Here is a 23630-nt window from a genome sequence, read left to right on the forward strand (position 1 = left end):
AAGCAGCGCATAAAGAAGATGGCCTACAAAGCCTTCTTAAGCGGGTGATAATGTCATATCTAAAAATACCCGTTCCAATTTTGGCAAAAGAAATATTGGGATTTCTAGACGTTTGCGCCACAGGCAACGCGGCACGATTTTCCGCAAAAACAAAACACTTTTGCCACTAGATTTTAAAATGAAAACAAAGGTAATGGTTACGTTTTTCCAACGCATTTTTTCCACAGAAACATTACGCTGTTTTTCGTGTGAAATTTATCGCTATACTTGTACTAAATCAACAGTGTAAAAACATAGAAAAGCATTTTACGTGATAAATCGAGTGACAGGTTTTCAAATTACAAACTTGTTTAAAGATATTCAGAAATGTTATAAAAATTAAAAGTAAGTATTCAATTAAAATGTTTTCACCTCATTCTAACACACAAGTCACGTGACGTACATGGCCAATAAGTAATTTCACAGAAAAAAGTCTGCAGCTATTGTCTCAAAAACGTATTTCAGGAGGTAACTGTGTTTGGTTTACCGGAAAATGATTTTTCTCATGATATTAAAAAACAAATTCGCAAGATAATTGCGAACCTTTGATAAAAGAGCTCTTAAATTTTGTAAAGGTTTTTTGTACTTTAAGCAGTTCTATCTTACTTCTTTTATATCTAAAAACATGTGTTCCTCTTACAACTTTGATTACTAGTTATAATGCAGGCGAATTGTCCAGTTAATGATTTATTCCTCCCTATTAATTACTGTCTGAATCTGTGTTTTCTCCTTATAAATACAAATAAACCATCATAGTTATCTTTCTTATGAGGGACCTATTAACCTTAAATTAGAGTAAACTCTGTGTAACCGGCAATTTCAGATAATAATTTAATTTGTACTTCCGTTGGCTCTAAGTTAGTTGGGCAACCTCAACTACCGATTTAAACTTTAAAGAGCAGTTGTGGCTAATCTTTGGTTAGACAAACTATACCACTAAACTAAAGTAAAGAGAAACAACGGATCATCATAAAATAAAACTGATGGACGTCTTTACTTAAGTGGGACTGTGGATAACCGCAATTGTACTGGGGTATCTTAAACAGTAGATTAAGTAGCTCATGTTTTAACTGAATGCATGCATCTTCTTGTGCTAATGCAATGGGGTTGCCACTCTTAAACAATTTCGAGACATCAGTAAATCGCAAATTTAAAAAGGATAAAGCCCGGAGAAAGGGCTAAGTTCTTAAATGATTGAACTAAATTTATAAAAAAAATCTATATTGATTTTACATATGAATATTCAGAAATATTATTTATTTTAGCTGCATAACTGAATTGCTTTATTAACAACATTTTATATTTGTTTAAAGATAAATTGAAGATGTCCACTGGTATAATTGTTTCCATCCATTAGTATTCTGAGCGAAGAGGAATATATATGGTAGTTAGTCCCAAAATTTCTGCACAGAAATAAATCCTGACTTTTAGTATTACGTTGTGTTGTTGTTTTTTTTATTTTAACTTTATTAACTACATTACATTGGTGATGTAAAGTGTCTGACTTAATAGACAATCCGGTGTTGAAAGCAAGTGCAGATTACAACCTAAGCAGTTTATAACAAAAACAACAACACAACTTGTTGAATAACATTGATTAACAAACGCCCGGGTTGCCGGCAATTAAAAAAAAACTCTAAATTTAAAAAAAATACAAGACAGTCAATTTTTACACAGCTTCATACAGCTTTATTGTAAACTATCTCAAATATCTTTGAAGTTCTAACATTGCTGTAGCAAAAGAGATAAGTAAAAGATTTTGCCCTTTGATTCTAGTATCACGAGCAGTTTGGACATTGTCATAAACAGTTCTGTGTTTGAAGAGGCATGCTCGTATGTTTTTTAATTTTTTTTTTAAAGTTATGTGATTAGTGGCCCGATCTGAATAGTCAGATACTTTCCAATCTTGCTCTCTCCCATATTTTCCGGTCTTCATTCCTTTGAGCTTCAGAACATGCCTCAATCGGGTATTCACATAAAAAGGCAAAGTTTTTTACTAAATTTTCGACATTACCATACGATTTTTAATGTATTGCCTCTCATTGTATATAAATCATAATTTTTCACATTATAATAAACGAATAAATGAATAATATTGAATATTGATAATTTATTAAGAATCTCTTCAAATTATTTGTAATCCGGTTAAAAACAGGATTGCAGGCCCTTAACGAATGAATTATCACGTTGTCGGAACACGTGTCCATGAAAAATCTAATATTTTAGTATTTTTATTGTTATCAAGTTTGATTTGTAGAACTCCATTTTAATTTTAATTTTTTATATATTCAATAATATTGTTATTGGGTTTATAAAAACAGTTTATTTTTTAGACAGTTTGATAATGCCTTCAGAGGGCGAAACAGCTGTCACGCGTAATAATAATTACACAGCAGAACTTAAAATAAATTGTTCTTTTATAAACCCAATATTATTAAATATATTAAAAAAAAACTAATATTCTACATTTTGTCAGGTTCATGAACACGTGTTCCAATATATAAGAATTTATTAAAAGTTTTTAGAAAACGGCCTGCAATCTCGATTTTAACCGGACTACCAATAATTTGAAGAATTCTTTAATAAAGTAGCAATATTTATTTTTATTCGTGCACCAGGACTGTGTGGAGATCATAATATCTGGGCAATATCAATTATGTCTTATAAATCACTTATCTATGAATTTTAAAGTAGCTTATTTCGGAAACGACTCGGCATGGTAAGATACTCGTATATTATTTTAACACTTTTGTGACGTCAACTGTGCTAAATCAAATTACTATTTACTCCATGCCTGTTAATTACCATGTTATTCAATACGCAGGTTTCAAAATATTTACCAGATCGAGTTCCACCTAGTAAATACATTTTATTTCCCCTTTAATCGAAAGAGAAACTTTCTATCATCTAGCAAACACTAAATAACAGAGGTATTTTTCCCATCAACCATTTTACTAGAATTTGATAAACTCCACAAGTTGCTAAACGAGCTAAAACTATTTTGGAGCAACTATTATTATGTTACCTTTCGGTACAACCACAAAACAAATCTCCCACTTTAAGTCGGTGTTCAGAATAAGATATGTTCACAGACGGAGGCTTAGATCACGACTTGATGAATACACTTGCAACTTGAGCCTTTGCAAGGAGATAATGGAACATCCTCTTGGGAGACGTCAAAAACAAATCCTTGGTGAAATCCGGCTTATCTCAAACTCACAGTGAGCTGAAATCATTGAATTAGAATATACAGATGAGTCTCCGTTACTCAAAATAATGCATTTTCAGAACTCCTATTTTGTAGTAAAACAGAACATTTTTTTAGTTTTCAGTCCTACATAGTTTTTTATGATGTTATTGAATATTTAAAAAAATTAGATTTTGGTGACTTTTAACTATTTTTCTTACGTTACTTAAAATTTTTATACCCACTAAAAAACGTATTTTGGAATTTAAAAACATTACTGTACTTTTTATTAACATACAGAAGGGATACTTATTATGTAAAAAAGGCCTTACACACCTCCCTGCAATCGGAGGTAATATCGGGGCAGAGGTGGGGAGTACCATAGATCACTTCCTGGATCACGACTTGTGTAGACAAATCGGCCCGAAATCGGGACTGGTGACCCCACGATATCATGTCGGAAAGGGAGCGGCAGAGTTATTTCCAATTTCTGATTTCTGGAAAGCGTTGTCGCCATCTTGATCGACGTGCGTTTTACTGCGCGATCACTTTCACACTGCGGCAGGTGCAGATGTGTAGAGAAGACCCCCATTTTACGCCATTCACCACTCACTAACTCGCCTCCAATTGCAGGGAGGTGTGTAAGGCCTTTATGGCTACAGCCCTCGGATATTTAAAAAAATCGTCCAAATTATATAGACCAGTTTTATAATTTCGATTAAAAATTATTATTTTCGTTTATTTTAAAATATTATGCATGGGTCGCTAGAGAAACGATCACACATTGAGCTCAATTTGTCGCAAAATTTAGGCGCCCACTGTGTTTTTGCTGTACAAATTGAATATTGCGTATAAAAATTGCATATTATAGGATAATACGAAATATATAATGTGTGATTAGGTTGGTTCATGAACAAGGAGGAAGCATTATATGGTTACGAGTAACAACTTTATATTTATGCGATATATTAAATAATCGTTTAAATATTTACCGAATGCGAGTTTATGCCATGATAGAACGTGTAAAATATGAGGAGTAAAATTCGGTTAACACTACGACAAAAATGTTAGATGTTTCATACAATCTGCAAAAGCCTATCTTCTCTACTTTTCCAATGGTTACCAGTTAACAGACAATGTTCGATGAATCAAACCTGAGGAATTGCAAGGATTTCCTGGGATGATCATCCTGGATTTGCATTCGAATAATTCGTGCATGAATATCGCCTCACTTCATGGCTGCATGTTGTCAATACTAATTATTCATTGCATCAGTGATCCCATTTTTAATCCATGTTGTTTGTTGGAAGGAAATTGTTTTCATTGTTTGAAAATGTCGCACGTGTTTTTGTGTGCAAAGGGATAAATCACTCGGCAAAACTAAATGTATTTGAATAAATTTTGAATTGTTCAACAAAAACGGACAAATTGCATTGAGTTTTTGAATCCATTTGTTCGTACAAAATCATTCACAATCGAAATTGATTTCATTCTATAAAAATATTTTCTGGCGTGGTAATTATTGTATCGAAATACTCGTCAAACCTTTGAAAAATTCTCCTGTTCGAGACATAAATAAAACTCACGTACACCATTTAAAATAGAATGTTGATAAACATGAGTTGACATCGCGCTTAGGTTCCACCCAGGCGTAGTGTGTTTAATTCCTCGGCTGGTTAATAAGTCCTCCATTACAATACAAGCAACATGTTGCGCTTACTGTGGTGGAATTAGGAGATTTTCAAATATTGTCAGGTTATTTGTAATCCGGGAATGTTTATCTTTCTTTAAAAAAAAAAATAATTAAATCATATCGTTATTTTACTCACGTAATCTTTCCATTTCAAAAATTTCTTTCTTGCATTCTATCTAATACTGCAGATACGTAAGTACCGAGGAATAAAGATAAATTAAGATTTTTTTAAATCATCTCAGAACAAGGTGGCGAAAAAACTTCATTCTTCTTCTTTTTGCACTTTATTATCATTTTATAAGTACACGTATATTTTATGTGCCAATACAAGGGCGAAGGTTTCCTTAACGAGAAAGACCCATAGTTATATTAACGCATTGTATAAAAAATATTAATATTAATAATGCACATTCATATTCAATTACACCGTACGAATTCACTTTGCGCGGGTACTTTCTGTTGTGCATCAGATTTTAAAAAACATAGGTAACACTACAGAAACACTATAAAAGAACAAAGGCGATGCCATACGTCGTGTAATATTTTGAATCGAGCCGCCATCAATAACACTCCTTACGTAGATGGCGATAAGTCTTAAATTCCCGCTTAACACCATCCAGCTGTTTTGATTTAGGCGAGAAAATAACATGGCCAAAAAGAGCCTTTTAATTTATTTTGTGGATGTTCAGCCACCAATATTTAAATGTTTTCCGATCGTTTTATAAATAACTTAATTTTCCACATTATACAATAAAACTATAACCGAAAATGGGTTCGTAAGTAGGAAATTTTGAACTTTAAAGCAGTTTTCATAGGCCTTATAAATTATTTTTTTCTGGGCTTATAAAAAGACTTATCTAAAAAATACTCGATTTTTTCAAAAGCCAAGATGTATTATACTCGCGGTATTTATTTAAAGCATCTGAAACATTTCTAGGCGACCAAATTTTCAAACCAAAAACACATGATTATGCATTGCTACGTAGTGCATCGCGTTAAGTAAATATTGTTTTGACGTGTACCTCCGACGACTTTAATGTAAAATGACCAAAAAATAACCTGCATATACCTTACTAATACCGACTATTTGGCAGAATAAAAAACAATTTATCGTGAAAGCAGCGAACACATTTTTAATTTTTTTGAATAACATCATTCTTTAGAATGCATTTCTAGCATCCTCACGAAAACTTACCATTATTTTTTTAGGATCATAAAATCACCCTTTTCAATCAGACAATTTTCATTCAAATTATGGGGTTCCATTCAAATCATGCATTTCCATTCAAATCATGCATCTCCATTCAAATCACGCAGTTACATTCAAATCATGCAGTTCCATTTAAATCATGCAGTTCCATTCGAATCATGCAGTTAGTTCCATTTGAATCATGCAGTTCTATTCAAAATATGCAGTTCCATCCTCACAATATACAAAATAGCACGGTGTCAGTTGCACTCGGCTTCACAGACTATTTCACACCATCATTTCATAGCAGTAGGCATCTAGATGCCAGTGGCGGACGGTTACGTTAATTATTCATTTTTCCACGATATGTTTAGTAGTATTATTTTTTTGCTTATAAGTCAACACTCGGCACACACTGAAAAAATTCTCAATTAAAACCATATTTTACACCAACACAATGGAAACTTTTGCGGCCTTTATGTTTCCTCCCTTCTACAACATGGATTTTTTCAAGATCCAGGTTCACTCATTACTTTACACAAAAAGACCCATTAATCTTGTCGAATTTCGTTGCACGCTTAGTATTCAAAAATATATTAACAGCTCTTGGTTTCAACATAATTACTACAAGAAATAACTCTTTATGTGGTGGGAGATGATAAAAGATGCATTAAAGTTCCATTTTTTCTCAAAGTTAAATTTGAAGGTTGGGAAATATGCATAAATTATTAAGCCCTAAAAATCTATTTTTTGCATGTTTACTTAAACCCCCGACAAGACAAAACACTTTAAAAAATCATGCTTTAAAAAATCATGATAAAGTCGGCGCATTAATTGTGTAAACGTAAATAGGTACCTATATTTTATGAAATAAGTTTTTTTTTAATCTACAGCATACTAGATACATGACACGTTATCTGAATTTAAAAAAAAATTGTTTAGGTATCTTTGTAGTAAGCCTAAAATAAATTTTGTATTTAATAGGCCCCGGAAATTACAAAGTATATACTGAAAACCACAGACATATTTACATACAGGGTTTTCCAATAAGAGTTGTTATTTTGATATTAAATCGTAAAAGGTCAATGGTTTCGTTGCTTGTGTCGCACGTAGCGCCGTTTTGTTGAAAAAAACGTTGTCCAGATCAATACCATCCAATTCCGGCCATAAAAAACATTTATCATCTCTCGATAGCGCAATCCATTCACTGTAACTGTTGCTCCAGCCTCATTTTCCAAAAAGTAAAGTCCAATGACTCTGCCAGACCATAAACCGCACCAAACAGTCACACGTTGAGGATAGAGAGGCTTTTCAACAATAACTCTTGGGTTTTCCGAGCCCCAGATGCGACAATTTTGCTTGTTGACGAAGCCACCTATGTGGAAATGGGCCTCATCACTCAAGATGATTTGCATTCGATTCACTCAAGTGAATTTTAATAATTTCAATGCGTTGTTGAAGCGTGTATCGTTCAATTTTTATTAATGGCGTAGTTTTTACTTGTCAAATGTCAAAAAATTACAGCTTTTAAAGTAACATCAACTAAAATAGCGGGACATTCAAAATAACACCTCTTATTGCAAAAACCCTGTATAAAGTGGAGAATTTTTTACATGGCTCAGAATATGTGACGTAGGAATTATTTTTTTAATTTGAATTACAAATTAATAGCAGATATCTCAGGTAATGAAACGATTTAGATAAATATTAAATTTAATTACTTAGAGTAGGTAATCTGTTTACCTGGAATTAACATCGACCAGGCAAAACATAATAGCAACATAAACTTACAACAAAATAATTCTTACTAGTTTTTAGGTAGTTTTTGTATCGCACGCCACTGCTACTAGTATCAGCACTCACCTGTATCTGGCAGAATATCTCCCCGTACGGCCAGCACTTGTAGAGGGCGGGCAATAGGGCGACTGGTGCTACCAGGACGCCTATGAACAGATCATTGAGCGCCAGCGACGTCAGCAGGTAGCGGGGCTGTAAGAAATTTATGTATTAGACTGGCGTACGCCCCTGGAATTCAGCGTGGAATTTTAAAGATGCAACGGTATTTGAGTATTGGAATAAGAGGCATTTTATGCGGCTTATTTCGTAAAGTTTTAATGGTAGGTATATTACGAAAAATTATTTAAACAAATTCAATTAGCATTTTCTAATACTGACATTTTAATGCAGAATACCTTTCTATCTTCTCTACTGTAGGTATCTGCTCTAATTCCTGCATCTTGTGTGGTGAGTTGATTAAAAGTGAATAATGTTAGAGTAGGCTTTATGAGACTAATAGATGATATTACAACCATACAGGGTGTATCAGCACGTACCCGAATTACTTCAACAAGCGGTTCGTGACCATATTTAGAGCAAAAAATGTTCATATCAATTTAGTATCCGATAAATTTTTTTTCAAAAAAAAAAATATATACATATATATCGTCGTACGCCGCAACTGAGTAGCTGGGTTCAGCCCAGCGGTTCACGTGATACGCACTCCGTCTCGTTTCAGCAGCACAGTAACAGAGGGAAGATAACGTATATCACGTGATCTCACGCGACGCGTAACAGTGTCAACAGGCGACGTGTAATAAAAACGTATATTTTTTTTTATTTGACAAAATATATCATCGGTCAGCAAATCGATGAATTTTACTTATCCTTCGGGTACGTACTATGATACCCTGTAAAACAAGATATATACAAAATTCCTCTAATACCTTCTAAAAACAAGCAGTGCTACCTTCTAGGAAGGATCCTTTTTCTTGGACGGAAAAACAACATTCTAATAACTAAATCCCTGTTATTTAATATCATTTTATGGGAAATATAAATACATTATTAAAGCTTATGGTAGTATGTTTACTAAATTTTTAACATTCTTTCCCATCCTCGCCGATCATGCAAAAAATATTGTAATAATTACATTATCTATTATTGATTCTTTTAATTTATATAAACTGAATCACAGCGACAAGGATTATTAAAGTTTGTGTTTAGTTTGCAGCATTAAAGTAGTTAAAAAAACAGTTTTTGTAAAACCGAGATTTGTAAAGCTGAAAGTATTTATGTAATATTTGCCTCTGAATCATTGCCTGTCAAATAAATGGTTAGAGACCACCAGCAATTTACCATTCAAATCAACACCTTTAGTAAACTTTAACAATCAATAATTAGATTTATATCTGTCAAAGATTAAGGTTTGCCAAAAATGTGAACAAAATAAATACACATTTCGAAAGTAAAATTATTATAACAATTTATTAAAATGAAATATAACGCTTTTCTGATACTTGTAATTATCAGTTCTAAATTTTAAAATTAAATGATTATTAAACTTTAAGCATTACGCGTAAATACGGAGGAATATTTCACATCACCCTTCCTCCGACAATCGAAATTAGTATGTTCTATGGATGTATAATTGATCGACAGATATTTATTGCTAGTTATTTTCGAATCATTGGTACACACGTATATACAGGGTTTCCAATAAGAGGTGTTATTTTGATATTCAATCGTAAAAGATCAATGGTTTCGTTGCTTGTGTGGCACGTAGCGCCGTTTTGTTGAAAGTAAACGTTGTCCAGATTAATACCATCCATTTTCGGCCATAAAAAATCATTAATTATTTCTCGATAGCGCAATCCACTCACCGTAACTGTTGCACCAGCCTCATTTTCGAAAAAGTAAGTTCCAATGACTCCGCCAGACCATAAACCGTACCAAACAGTCACACGTTGGGGATTGAGAGGCTTTTCAACATAAACTTTTGGATTTTCCGAGCCCCAGATGCGACAATTTTGCTTGTTGACGAAGCCACCGAGGTGGAAATGGGCCTCAACACTCAAGATGATTTGCATTTGATTCACTCAAGTGAATTTTAATAATTTCAATGCGTTGTTGAAGCGTGTATCGTTTTTATTAAAAACGTAGTTTTTACTTGTCAAATGTTAAAAAATGATAGCTTCAAAAGTAACATCTACCGAAATAGCGGGCTATTCAAAATAACACCTCTTATTGGAAAACCCTGAATTTCGAAATGGACACGAAACTTTTATCGTTAGTCTGGGGGAATTAACAAATTAACTAACTTGGGATTGTTAGTTAATTTGTTAACCTAGAGGTTCTGGGTTCAATCCCAGATACGACTGAATCTTTTTCTGTTTCAATTTTTAGTTAGCGCCGACGATGTCCAAGGTCATATCCAGTACAATGTCCAGCGTGCGTGTGAGGTCCCCACAGTTAATCTGGACAAGGAAGTCCACTGCTGTAAACAATAATAATGATTGTATAGCATAGTATGTTACCTGACTGCCGATGTACTTGGCGTACCGCCTACTGTTGAGCACGCAGATGACCAGCAGATTGGCGCCGACGATGCCCACGCTCATGAGCACGATGACCAGCGCGCGCACAAGGTCGCCGAAGGTCAGCTGGCCGAGGAAGTCGGCTTGCACGTGGCGCGGGTGCGAGCACGAGCTGTTCCACAGCGGCGGCGCGGTCAGCCATGTGGTCTTAGCGTCGAACATGGCGGCCCGGGACTGCGACTGGTGGCCTCACTCATCTGATCACTGCCAAAATAAATAAAAATAATAAATTTAATTAAAAAAAATTTATTTAGTTTTCCTTCATGAACTGTGACCGTAACCTCAATGACATCATAATTAATTATTTAATTTTTTAAAAAGAAAGTCAAACATTCCCGGGTTACGAATAACTTAACAATATCTGAAAATCTCCTACTACCACCACATTTAGCTGAAAATGTTGCTTGTGTTGTGATGGAGGACTTAGCCAGCCGAGGAATTGAACCCACTACGCCTGGGTGGGTCCCAAACGTGATGTCAACTCGGCCATCGACCGGTATCATAAATCATGTTTCCCGAAAAAAACTGCGGATTCTTTTATATTATAATAGGTGTTTTCAGTCTACTGCGCTTTCTCTCAAATAATTCATCTGTCATCAATCTAACTTCTTTGCTTTGTATAATAAGCCTTAAATATTGAGGAAAATATCTTACCAACCACAACTTGTGAACATTATTTAATATAAATGTACCTACCAAACCCTTCATTTTACTTGGAGAGGGTGGGGTTTTATCTCGTGATACGAGATATAACTACACATGTCTACATGTTCCTTTTTTATCAGCCTCGACTATAACTTTTCTCAGAACGGCAAGAAGATATTTTTTTTGGTTCGTTTATGATGTAGAAGATCGGATTTTAGAATTCTGGTTGATGTCGAAATAAATCACAAAGAAAAGTGGTAAGAGATGCGATTCGGATATCATTTCGTTTGGTAATAAAATTTATCTCAGTATGCTATACAAATTTGCGTTTCCAAGGAAACACTATAAATCAGAATAACTCATTTCGAAAATGCTGCAAAATCACTTGATTTATTTTAGGAGAGTTAAAATTCAGTAAAATCAATACGTTCATGAGAATTGATTTTCTTCTTATCGCTAACTCCAAATCCTTAATACAAACTCTTATGACAACTGTCTGCTAAAATATTTCCTCTGTTACGGCTGTTTTCTCATTTATTTTATTGGTTTACGTTGTCTTGTGTTTCTGCTGTAAACAACTCTTTAATTAAAACTGGGTACAGTACCCATATAATGCAAAAAAATGTATGTGCATTTCTCGTGTATTTAGAAAAAGGTCTCTGAAAAATTTTTGACGAGATTTTAAATATTTGTCGAAAATCAAGCAACTGCAATATATCCACAGAAGTTTTTTTTTCTGTAATTAGTATAAAGGACATTTAAAAAAATATTTTTTGATAATAAAACGCAACTATTACTTTTAATGTATTAAATTTGTTAATATTGCAAAGAAATAATCTAACAATAAAGGTGAAATTAGATAAATAGCACATACGTTATTTTTTCACAACAAAGATAGGAATTCAATGATATTTCTTCATTTTTCACTCAAAATCACGATTTTCGTTAAAGATTTGCGTTGATGGCGAAATGATTTCATTAGATCTTTCACTAATCCTTGTGTCTTACTGGTGATATAATTTTTTTGGTGTATACATTCAATTATATTGATCGCCTTTGATTGTTAATTTTGTCACTTATTTCTAAGGATATATTTTTTTAGTCCACAATGAGTTTCTGTATGTTTTTGGATAGCTCTTATAATAAGTATCTTTGTTTCACATCCAAAAATGAAAGTGCTTAAATTAATCAAGAATCAGGCTTAAATTCTTGAAATGAACCCTTTAACCCCTCCCCTCCATTCAACATATCATCTCTTCTAAGTCTGAACTCGACTCCAATTTTTATTATAATTTTGAAATTTGCCTCTTTAAATAAAATTAATATTTAAATTCACCTTTCATTTCTCAATAATTTTAAATGATTGCCAAGATCACCCTTGAAGGGTGAAAGCCAGATATAATGGAAAAAAAACTCTTTAATTTTGAGAAACAATGGTAAACCTCTCAAACCTTACCCACCCTAAAAGCACAAATAAAATTATTTACAAAAAATATTACAAAAAAATTAATCGCTATTTCCATTGAAAATGCTTCTGATAGCCTATTATTGGCAGAATAATAACATATCGTGGTCAAAGGGTAAGGCAATCGACTATCAATACCGAGGTCGCGTGTTTGCGAAAGCAAATTTTATTTGATTAATTAAACAGTTCACTCGTTTAAAATAATCAACTGTGTACTTGCGGCCCTTTCCAAAGTGGAAGATAAAAATCACCTATATAAGACCATTCAGAATTGAAATGTTGCCTGCAATGACTTTAGCCGTGTTTTTACTAACAAATTTGAATAGCCAGGTACTTCACCACCTTCCGCTTCCCCATCTCCTTCCCCTCCCCGCTACCTTCAGCCTCACAACATACCCCGACTGGGGATGCCGTAGTCTCACTGACCCCAGACGACTAGAATTAGTTAAGACTCTTGTGCGGTATTCACATTAAAAAAATCGCTATTTTTATGAAAATCTTTATTTCAATGAAACCAAGTTTTATATTGAGCCCACGTTTCAGTGTGTTAAACTTTGTTATTATTTTCTCCCGAGAGCAAAAACATGACGCCCATGACAGGGTAATCCGCCTATGTAAGGGATGATCGGTGATGTATCGCAATATTATACCAGTTTATGTGACTAGCCCCAATATGGCTGAAATTCTGAAGGAATTCTTCGGCCAAGGCCTTTTTGGTTGAGCAGCCCGTTTTAAAAATAGCGTCAGTACAAATAATTAAAGGAGAATAATAATAAATTTTGTTATAGGTACAGAAGGTTGATTATAGTTACCAATTCTGCTCATCAGAAATTGCCAAAAATATACGATAGTCTTGCTGATCGCATTTAGAGACATATCAAAGACTCCTAATAACTAGTCTGGGATATAATATCATAAAGGGTGTCGGAGAATCGACGCCTAGCGCTTCTCTACTACCCCCTGTTTCAGGTCCACTGAAAGCTGGCTTGCAGACCGTTCATTCGGGTCCACAGCCACAAATACAGCGATCTCGACACGTTCAAACTAATTCTCATTAATCAGTGCAGCATCATGAAGGTTATTAAATTACATTGAGAGAGCCGAGAGTGAGTTCCACGTACCGAAGAATCCCCGTTTCCCGTTGCATCTCGCCCTCCCGCACAACACTGGTGGTGGACACGTGCATGCGGCCAATTTAGGTACCCGCTCCATGCCTCTCAAGAACGTCGTTTCCGCTTCCTGGATTCAGAACACATCCGAGTCATCTAAATTTGATCAGAGGCATTATGACGGGACCATGTACAGACTACAGCACTGTTAACTTAGTTTAGTCATCTTATCTTGCTTTCAAAAGTACAAGGCATTCCACGTATCAGCCATTTCTTCGAATTTTAACACCAAACAGTCCAAAATAGTTAAAATGTACCTAGTCATATAACTTCGTCCCGTTTGAGTATCTGTAAATAGAAGATGCCCTGTGTTTGATCGGTTCCTTTATTGACCAGAGCTTCTGTTAACAGACCTAAACACTAACAACCAAACTAGTGTAAATGTGTTGCGAAGTCCGTGATTTAATTCAAGATTTATGCTATAAATCTTCAACAAATCTATAGTTCAGTTCTGCAACCCTAACAAAAATACATGTTTCTATTGATTTTCGTGTTTTAATTTGCTCAACACCTTTTAATAAACGTCTTACCGTCCTCAATGCACCCCAAATGAAGCCACGCCTTTAGCGAAATTATTTTCCTCAAGGCGTCCTATTCGTGTAAAAAAAACTTAATTCAGTCAGCAGTCCGAGGTTGCCAGGAAAAGTTAAGAAGTTTGTTATAAAGTAAGCGAGTGATACTCTCAGAATTGCCCTAGTGTAAAAACCACTAACCACCAACTAAGAATTGAAATTTTTTAGCCGTATTTAACGACCAGGTTATTAACCAGATCCCTCTTCACCATTTCAAATTGGGGATGCCATATTCTCTAGTTCCAGACGGCTGTGAACAATTATAGGACTCTTGTGCGGTATTAAAATATAAAATAAATGAAAATTGAGAGTGTAAATAAAAAATAATATATTGAAGTAGAGAGTCTAGGAAGGAGTATTTAAGTGATTCATAACTTAGATATTCTGTTTGAATCTGAGACTTCCTAAAACTTCCTTCTTCCTAAAATTGGCCACTTGTCACTTGACTGGAGGGTTCTCTTAGGATACCACCAACTACAATAGCAGTTAAGTAAAATCATGACTACGATCACGTGCAGTGTATAGAGCTATGTTTTAGAAGTTCTTAAGGCATTTCTATATTGTCCATGAAAATCCCTAAGCAACATGTTGACATTGTAGATGCCAGTCAATTATTTTTAATTTAATTTACAATAGGTATTATATTTGGCTTTGAGATATTTACAAAATATCAGGTGTCTAAGGGTTAAAGCTTATATTATGGATAAATAAATATATAATTATTATTTTTGACTTATGACGTTCTTCGCTTGCGTCATTAGATTTATCAATGACGAGATTTCACATTGAACTCACCAGGCAATAAAGTTTAGGGGATTTCAGTTTACTCACGAAGTCTGTCTGTGTGACATGGGATTGGATTGCAGGGGAAACTTTAATTATTGTCAATATCGTTGAGGGTGCACCGTGTTTAATCTTGCCGCGTTACAGAATCTTACAGTGTACCAAGCATTCAAAAATAACTAATTTAATCTATTATTTATAAAGCTGTAAAATTCGTCAGAAATTAATCATATTATTTGTGGAAAATGATTTTAATCCACTTTTTAACAATTTAATTTGTCCAAATATGTTAAGACTTGTTATATTAGTTGCTGTTTTACAAAAAAATAATATAGTCAGTATAGATGTGATTTTATGCTTGATTGTTTGACATTTTCATCTTAAAATTTTCATTTTTTCATTTCGAATATTCGCTTAAGAATCGCCAATATTGTCTTTAATAAATAAATAATACAGTTTAAGGTTTGACTCATTAAGTTGTTCCAAAAATAGATATTCATCCTAGACTTGCAGAAAAGTCAATAGATGTAGAACAATAAAAATAGGGTATATTTTTCTAATACACTGTCTAGATTGCATTTAGCTCGAGTTGAATCTTGCGATTTTTTTTTAGCATATTACTTATATTTCGACAATAGATAGGTAGTCCCGCAAAGCTTGTCTGCAGGTTCACCTCAATATAAACCCATTTATATTTATATATAAAGATATACATACTTTCAAAGGTACAAAAATATTTTAATAACCTTCCCCAAGACTCAAATTAAAAGATAATATATTTGGACATACATAAACAGATAGTAGCCAATAAAAATGTGCGATGATAAAATTAATATAATAATATTAGCGTCCCATTAGTTCATTTGGTAGTGTGGCAAGGTCTTGGGTTCATGTCCTAGATCTGATCTTTTTCTGATTTTTCTTTTTCAAATATTCGTTTAAGAATCGCCAATATTGTCTTAATTATCTATTTTTAATTAATATTTTTTGCTTAGATTACCTGCGCGTCTTTTCAAACTTTTCAATTGATGCCACGTTTAATTTTATGACCTCATTCGTACTTTAAAAAATATTTTTGTGTTCGTAATTTCATTCATGTGTATTTCAAAAATATTATAAATTACCAAGTTCAATTATTAAATAACTCTAAAACACAATTTAGATAATATCACGTCTTTCTGAAAATATCACTAATAATCACCGTGTAAGTATTTATCTTTTTAACCATCACAGTGTTGTCATTTAAATACATTTAAACGGTTGCAGCCTCTACCAATTATTTGACAATAAAGAAAAAAAATTCTCTGATTTAATTATTTTTTAAGTATTTTTATGAAAACTGTCATATCGAATTATCATCGAAAAGGCGGTCCGCAAATATTTAAATCCACAAGGAGCGAAGAAAACACGAGAGAATGACGTTGTTATTTGCACGAAGACCACTTGTTCGCTATCTTATTATTTCTGAAAATACAAAATTGCGGAATGCGATTGCACTACAAAGGCTAGAAGTACATATAATATATTCCAAAGGCTCAGCGGAAATGCCGAAGGTAGTCACCTCCGACCCGATTCAATATCCTTCAGATCCTTATTTGAGAGGCTAACCGTCTTTTAGAGAAGGCTTCTGAGCTTCTCAAACGATGTTCATTTGGATATGATTTGAGATATTCACGACCATACGCGATAATAGTGATTACTTTTATTGGTCATGTTGCGTTTCCCCATTCTTTAGTGAAGCGTTACAGGGCCCATCATCAGGGCAGATTTTTAGATGGTGGTTAAGTGTTTATGATCCATCGCCTTGATCCTTTTATCGCCAGTATTTCAGTATAATAATTTGATAAATGAATGCGGTTTTGGTGTAGCCGTCAAAAAACGAATACCAACAGCAATTAACCCTACTAATATTATTTAATATGTCGCAGCTTGATAGCGCATTATGTAATGTCAGTGTTGCACACTGTTGCGTACAAACTTAATACTTATTAATTTATACTTAGGTTCATTAATACTGCTTTAAAAAGTTCAGTTAGTAAATTTTACCTTTAAAGCAAACTAACAGTAATATTAAAGCTTTGAGTGATTTTATGTCACTTCTAGGATTTGAAAAATATATGGCAAGTACATTGTTTGAACCTCGAATTTACGGTGTCACATTATTTGTACGCGCGTCTCCGGGCGCCGGCAAATCGACGCGAGCTGTAATAATTCCGTAGATATGATGTGTTTAATTTAATAAACCACACGATATAACGTTCAACAAACGTCGTAAAAGCACCCCGTCTTCTTGCGGAGGGTGTGGGAATAATAATAGAATCTGCAGAACAAAGACGTGGTCTGATTTCGTTAACCCTTTCTCTACGTGGATTAAAACTGATAGCAGTAAAACATATTTGAGTCTTGATAATGGTTTTGAGATAAAACAGAACAGGTGTAAGAAACGTGAAAAATAGAGAAGAACAAACATTACCGAATCTAACCTAAACGAACTCCAGTGTTGGCGACAATCCAATAGAGGATTTGTATTCGGGTTTACGGAGATTGCCGAGTAAAGCCGAAGGCTCGGCGGGTAGCTCACTAGAGCTCGGTGGTTCCAACACGATCAAACGATTTCTAACCTCTAGAAAGATCTTCCGTACTGTGGCTTAGATATTTTTTATTTGGGAGGCGGGAATTGGTACCGCCGCCCCGAGAACCGTCTATTGGATAAACAAAACCTCAACGGTAGATCACCCCGAGTGGTTTGCCCGGGCTCGGTGGCGGAAGTATCTGTTCACCAACTGCGTGGCGGGCCTGATTGGGACGGGGAGACTTTCTGACCTCTCCAGCAGGTTTTTCTCGGAACATCGTCTTGCATCGTTTGCATCGGTTCATACGTCCGTCACCTAGAGACATAATGACCCCCAGATTCCTACCCACCCTTCCTAAATATCTCCTTCCCACAACTCCCTTTCTTAAAAAGTTCCTCCACACAGTATCCTCAAAGATGACATAGACCCCCAAGGGGAATTATTTTCTTCTGTTATGAGCTAATGTAAAAATATCACTCTCGTTTCGACAATCAAATAAATAGTATTATAATTGTGTCTACTTAAATAAACTGATTTACATCTGTAGACAATCCTTTGGACTCTCAATAAAAAAAAACATTACACTAACCTAACCTATCCTATTATTTTGAATATTCTGTTTTGTCACTTTTCTATTTTTTTAGCCTTGATAACGCCCTGCAGAATAATTTAAACATTTTTGGAATAGTTTCTTTAACAATCCTTGAAGTTATTACTACCTTCATTAGGTTTAAAATTATGTGTTTCACTTAATACGAAAAATGTTTTTTTTATTTTAGTTTTTGTTTATTGGGAAACAAACAGTTTTAAAATTTTATATGAATAATTACATTCTAGATGTTTGCATTAACCAGTTTTCAAATAAAATTCGTTTTACGTACAGAAAAAAACTAAATTAACAGAAAAACATAAAAACACCTTAATGCAAATAACTAAGATTTCTTACATACAGAAAGGGAGAGGGTACGTTATTAATAATTTGATTTAATTTTTTTCAATATTAATTTAGTAAACTGAATTGAGGACAAATGGAAAATATCGGCTTCTAAAAATATATTATTGTGTTTCGTGCATTTCCTTCTGAAAGATGAATGCTGTGTGTAGTGTAGGATGTGGAATGGACTAGTTAATATAATACTACGTAAAGTCAATAAATGTTTTTCTTATGTATTTTTAAAAAATAAATAGCATAATATGGCTACATGGCTATAGCATGTAGCCATAGTCATTTTTTCTGTTCACTTTAGATTTATAGGAAGAATTATGAAAAATCTTAGTATTTTTCGATATACGGTTCGAAAGGGTTAAACACCGGGGTTGAGAATTTCTCAAATTGCTCAGCATCGGTCTCAGGAAAATAATTACTATTGCGAATTCATTATTTCCCTTTCGATGCTGCGCCTTAAAGCTCTGATTTCGGTTAATTGCTTATTTAATAATGATAAAGTTTTGAATAATGCTATTAATTTTGTTATATTATTTTTAGTATTGATTAAGGCTAGTACAAATATTTAATTTGGCTTTGCGAATATCAAAATAGGAATTATTAGGCACGCAAATATTAAGATGTGAAATTAACGTGGAATTTTATGGATAACATTAAGCGTTGGTTTATCAACGACAAATAGCTTAATATAATATTCATATTGAAAAGATTTCTTCTAGGCAGGTAAATTATCAATATTTGTTTATTATTATTATTTAACGTCGATAAGGCTTTTACCAACATAATACACGTCGAAAATTTACAAAACGTCGTATACCATATTAGTACATAAATACTTGTCATTTTACAAAAATAATAGGTACATGTAAAAAATTTAAAAACATCACACAAAAATAACATATCAGTACACACATATAATACATATAGGTTCAATACTTGTCATTTTACAAACATAATATAAAACACAAGTTAGCTTTATTTTGCAAACATAATGCAGAAACATATCAGTTACATAAAAAACTAATTATTTTTGCTTTGATGTACGATGGATAGGTTTTAAATATATCGAAAAGTTCTGTATTAATTATCTCTCTCTGGTTTCAATCCTGGGATTGGTTTGCAGCAATTTCATCTAATCTCCTCTTCCATTCTTCCCTGTCTTGTGCGGCTCTTTTGACTTCTGCATTTGATGAGCAGCGCACGTCCACCAGCAGGTCCTCTAGGTACTCTCGGCGTGGGCGTCCCCTAGAGTTGGTCCCCTCGGTCATACCCTCCATTATGACATGCAAGAGGCTTTCTTGTCGTATAACATGGCCGATCCATCTTGCACGCCTTTCGGACAAGGTTCTGAGCAGGTGCCTTCTTCCTTCGATTCTTTGGAGAACCTCCTCATTTGTAATATGGTCTCTCCAGGAAATTCCTAACAGTCTTCTATAAGACCACATCTCAAAAGCTTCTAGTCTCCGTTTATCTCTTTCGGATAGGCACCATGTTTTGCAGCCGTACATCAAGATACTCCATACATAGGTCTTGATGAGGAGTATTCTCAGTTTTAGGTCTATATTATTCGATTCTATTATTTTCGACCTTTTATTGAATGCAAGCCTAGCCTGATGTATACGGCTGTCAACCTCGCCTTTAGACCGACCGTCCCATGTTATTTTTCTCCCGAGGTAGACAAACTCCTTGGTGTTCTTTAGTGGAACTCCTGCCATCTCTACTCTCATCTGATGTTGCGTTCGGCCTACAGTCAGCAGCTTTGTTTTGTCTATATTTATCTTCATGTTGTAGTTGTTTTGAAGAATGCTTTGCATGGTTGTTAAGGCCTCTTGCAGTTCTTCTTCACTTTCAGCAACCAAAGCAATATCGTCAGCAAACCTTATCATATCCACCTTTTGCCCGTGTATCTTTACACCTTTTCTGTGACTCATTCTCTCTCTCAAGTCATCAATCGCACTCTGTATATAAGCATTAAAAAGAACAAGTGACAGAGAGCATCCCTGTCTCACACCTTGTCTTATACTGGCTTTTTTTGTTTCATTGTCACATCTAATTATAGCGGCCTCATTTTTGTATAGCGCCTGGATTATTCGTCTATCTCTATATTTTATATCAATTCTCTTCAGAATCTCGAAGAGTCTTTTCCATTCTACTTTGTCGAAAGCCTTCTCCAGGTCTATGAATGCGATGAATGTGTTTTGGTTTCTTTTTATTCTTTTTTCTAGTAGTATTCGTAGCGACAATATTGCTTTTCTGGTTCTTACACATCTTCTAAAGCCATACTGGTCTCCGGAAAGGATGTTCTCTACTTTTGGTTCGATTCTTTTTAGAATGATATTTGTCAATATTTTTGAGGCATGGGATATTAGGCTAAGAGTTCTGTGTTGTTCACATTTCGTCGTGCCTACCTTCTTTGGTAATGTGACAATTAGGCATTTCTCAAAATCCTCTGGTATCTCTCCAGTCTTATACATGGTTTGTATCATTTTAAACAGGGCATCTGTGGTTCCTTTTCCTGCTGGCTTAATTAGTTCATCCGGAACGTCATCGATTCCGGGTGCTTTCCCGTTTTTGAGATTTTTCAGTGCGAGGTCAAACTCTTCTATAGTGATTGGATCTCCCAAATCATCTGCGTCTACCTCATTTTCTCTTTCTATCAATGTTTCGTTGTCACAATTTCAACAGTTTTCTCGAAAGAGTTTATTTTATAAAACATAATATTTCTGTTCTCTGTGCAATAGTCCTACGTGAAATGTGTTTCAATGTATTTTCTTTGAATTTTAGTGTCATTTAAAAAAATTGTAAATGAATTTTTAAATAAAAATTCAGATATTTTTGTAATTTTTCACAGATCTGGCTTTTTGCAATACTTATATTATTACCCTATTTTCCAGGCGATTAATACTATAAACGTTTTTCTGAGCAAATTGAAAAATTTGGAAAAATCAATTTGACATTTTGTCTAATATTTAAATGTTGAATGGATTTTACAAAAACCAATATGTTGAATGGATTTTACAAAAAAAAAAGTTGAATGGATTTTACAAAGACCAATATGTTGATCGTGATGTTTTGAGTAAACATTTTAATAATTGCGTCGTCCTAGAAACTCCAGAGAAAAAAAACCTTGCTCATTTACATGCTCATTTGCTCAGCTACATACTTATCAACAAAAAAAAGCCTTTCCAAAAGACGAAAATTGGGGTTTATATAAAAAAGATACACAAAATATGACACTGGAGCTTACTTTGGAGATAAGGTTTTTTTGCTTCATACACAACTAATGCTAAGTATATAAACAATTTGAAATACGTAAATTGATTTATTTAATCATTTAGGAAGATAATATTAACAAAACACAATTCATAATTAATCAGAAAAAGACAGAAAAACTGCGGAACTGGGGTTCGAACCCAGATCATCTGTCTTGATATAAATAATATTGGTAATTCTTAAATTGAAATAATGAGATCGATAAAAATTATAAGTATAATATCGATAAGAGAAAGGAACTGGGCTTTATTCCCAGTTATTCTTATTATTATTGTGTATTTTTCTGTTTATTGTTTTATTGATGGTATATTCAATAAATTACTCCAATAAATTGAATATTGATTTATTAATAAATAATCTACTAGTACAATAATACGCCTGTTTTCATTTGTTTTTAAAACTTTATTTTGTTTTTGTTTTGACTCAGGATTGAACCTTCATAAAAAGGAACTGGTGTCGACAACTCTACCAACTGAGCCAAATCACTTTTTTCGTGTATTAACTCCTGTAATGTCATTGAAATTTCAGAGAAATTCGCATTTTTAGATTATAATTTATTACTTTGTTTAAAATCTAGAAATTTCATGGTAACCTCAAGTAATCGGTTTATTTCATCAAACAATACAAATCAACAAAATGTAAAAATGAATGAATATTTTATGCATTTTAGTGAAGGAATTACTGAAGAGAAATGCAGATTTTTAATTGCATTAACTTTGTGTTCAGCCTTTGATAATCTATGCCGCTGTCTGATATTAAATTACCACGGGTTGAATAGGTACTATTTGCGCTTTGCCAGAACGAACGTTGAACCTTTGAAAACCTTTAGGAAGCGGAAAGACTCAGACATTACCGCGTGAACCATTACACTTGCTAATGCATATTGCAAGGGATTAATGAATAGCACGTAACTTATAATTCAACTCAGTGTTGCGAGTTTGAAATAGAGCAAACATCTCTCAACAAATGCTTTAATTCTATTTAAAGATACACTTAATTTTTTCATGCCTATATCATATAAAATAAACAATAAACAAAACGTGTTTTTAATTTCCGGAGCAAACTTTTCGATTTTTTTCTATCGAGGGACTCTCTTTATTTAGGCTGTAAGATTATCAAAATAATTATAATCATACTCTTGAGGAAAATTGTTGGTAAAACAGCTTAATTTTTTCATCACACTTTGACTGGCTCCGTGGTTAAGGGGTAAAGCCCTCAACTAGCAATCATTCCGGCGGGTGCAAGTAGATTTTGTTTATATCTAATAAATATTTTTCCACTTTTAATTAATAATAATCTACATGTTTCAAAGTTTTGGCTTACAAAGTACTCATATTTTATTTTCACATACTTAAAATGACGCCACAAAGTAATTTTGCAAACTATTGAAGAAGTAAATTTTATTTGTTCAATTCGTGTTATTACCTAATTTATTTATTACAAATTATGTATTGTATATTTGCGGCACGTTTTAGAGTGTAAGATACTCTCAGTATTTCCGTGGTGTAAGACTATCATTCAGAAATTAAAAATTGCTTGAAGTGGCTTTAGCCGTATTTGGTGACCAGAGACACTTTTATACACCCCTCTTCCCATCTCCTTCCCCTTCCCATTATATTCAGCCTCGTAACATATAGCAATCGGGGATGCCGTAGTCTCACTGGCTCTAGACGATTAGGAGCATTTGAGACTATTGTGCCGTTAACTTAAATAAATATATTCA

The 23630-nt window shown here is 33.8% G+C and overlaps 1 protein-coding gene across 1 annotated transcript in view; it reads right to left on the reverse strand.

The window, feature by feature from the left end:
• The window catches only part of LOC149419803 (trace amine-associated receptor 1), a 297606-nt gene that overhangs the window by 215106 nt on the left and 58870 nt on the right, over window positions 1-23630 (reverse strand). The window contains exons 2-3 of the mRNA XM_089637037.1: window positions 10422-10685; window positions 7972-8097 (exon numbers count right to left, since the gene is read on the reverse strand). Coding sequence (XP_089493163.1) covers window positions 7972-8097; window positions 10422-10643 — 348 coding nt within the window. The 5' untranslated portion in view covers window positions 10644-10685. The remainder of the gene's footprint in view (window positions 1-7971; window positions 8098-10421; window positions 10686-23630) is intronic.

Source organism: Hesperophylax consimilis, chromosome 11, assembly GCF_061612785.1.
Source record: "Hesperophylax consimilis isolate HC1 chromosome 11, BYU_Hcon_1.0, whole genome shotgun sequence".
Lineage (NCBI taxonomy): Eukaryota > Metazoa > Arthropoda > Insecta > Trichoptera > Limnephilidae > Hesperophylax > Hesperophylax consimilis.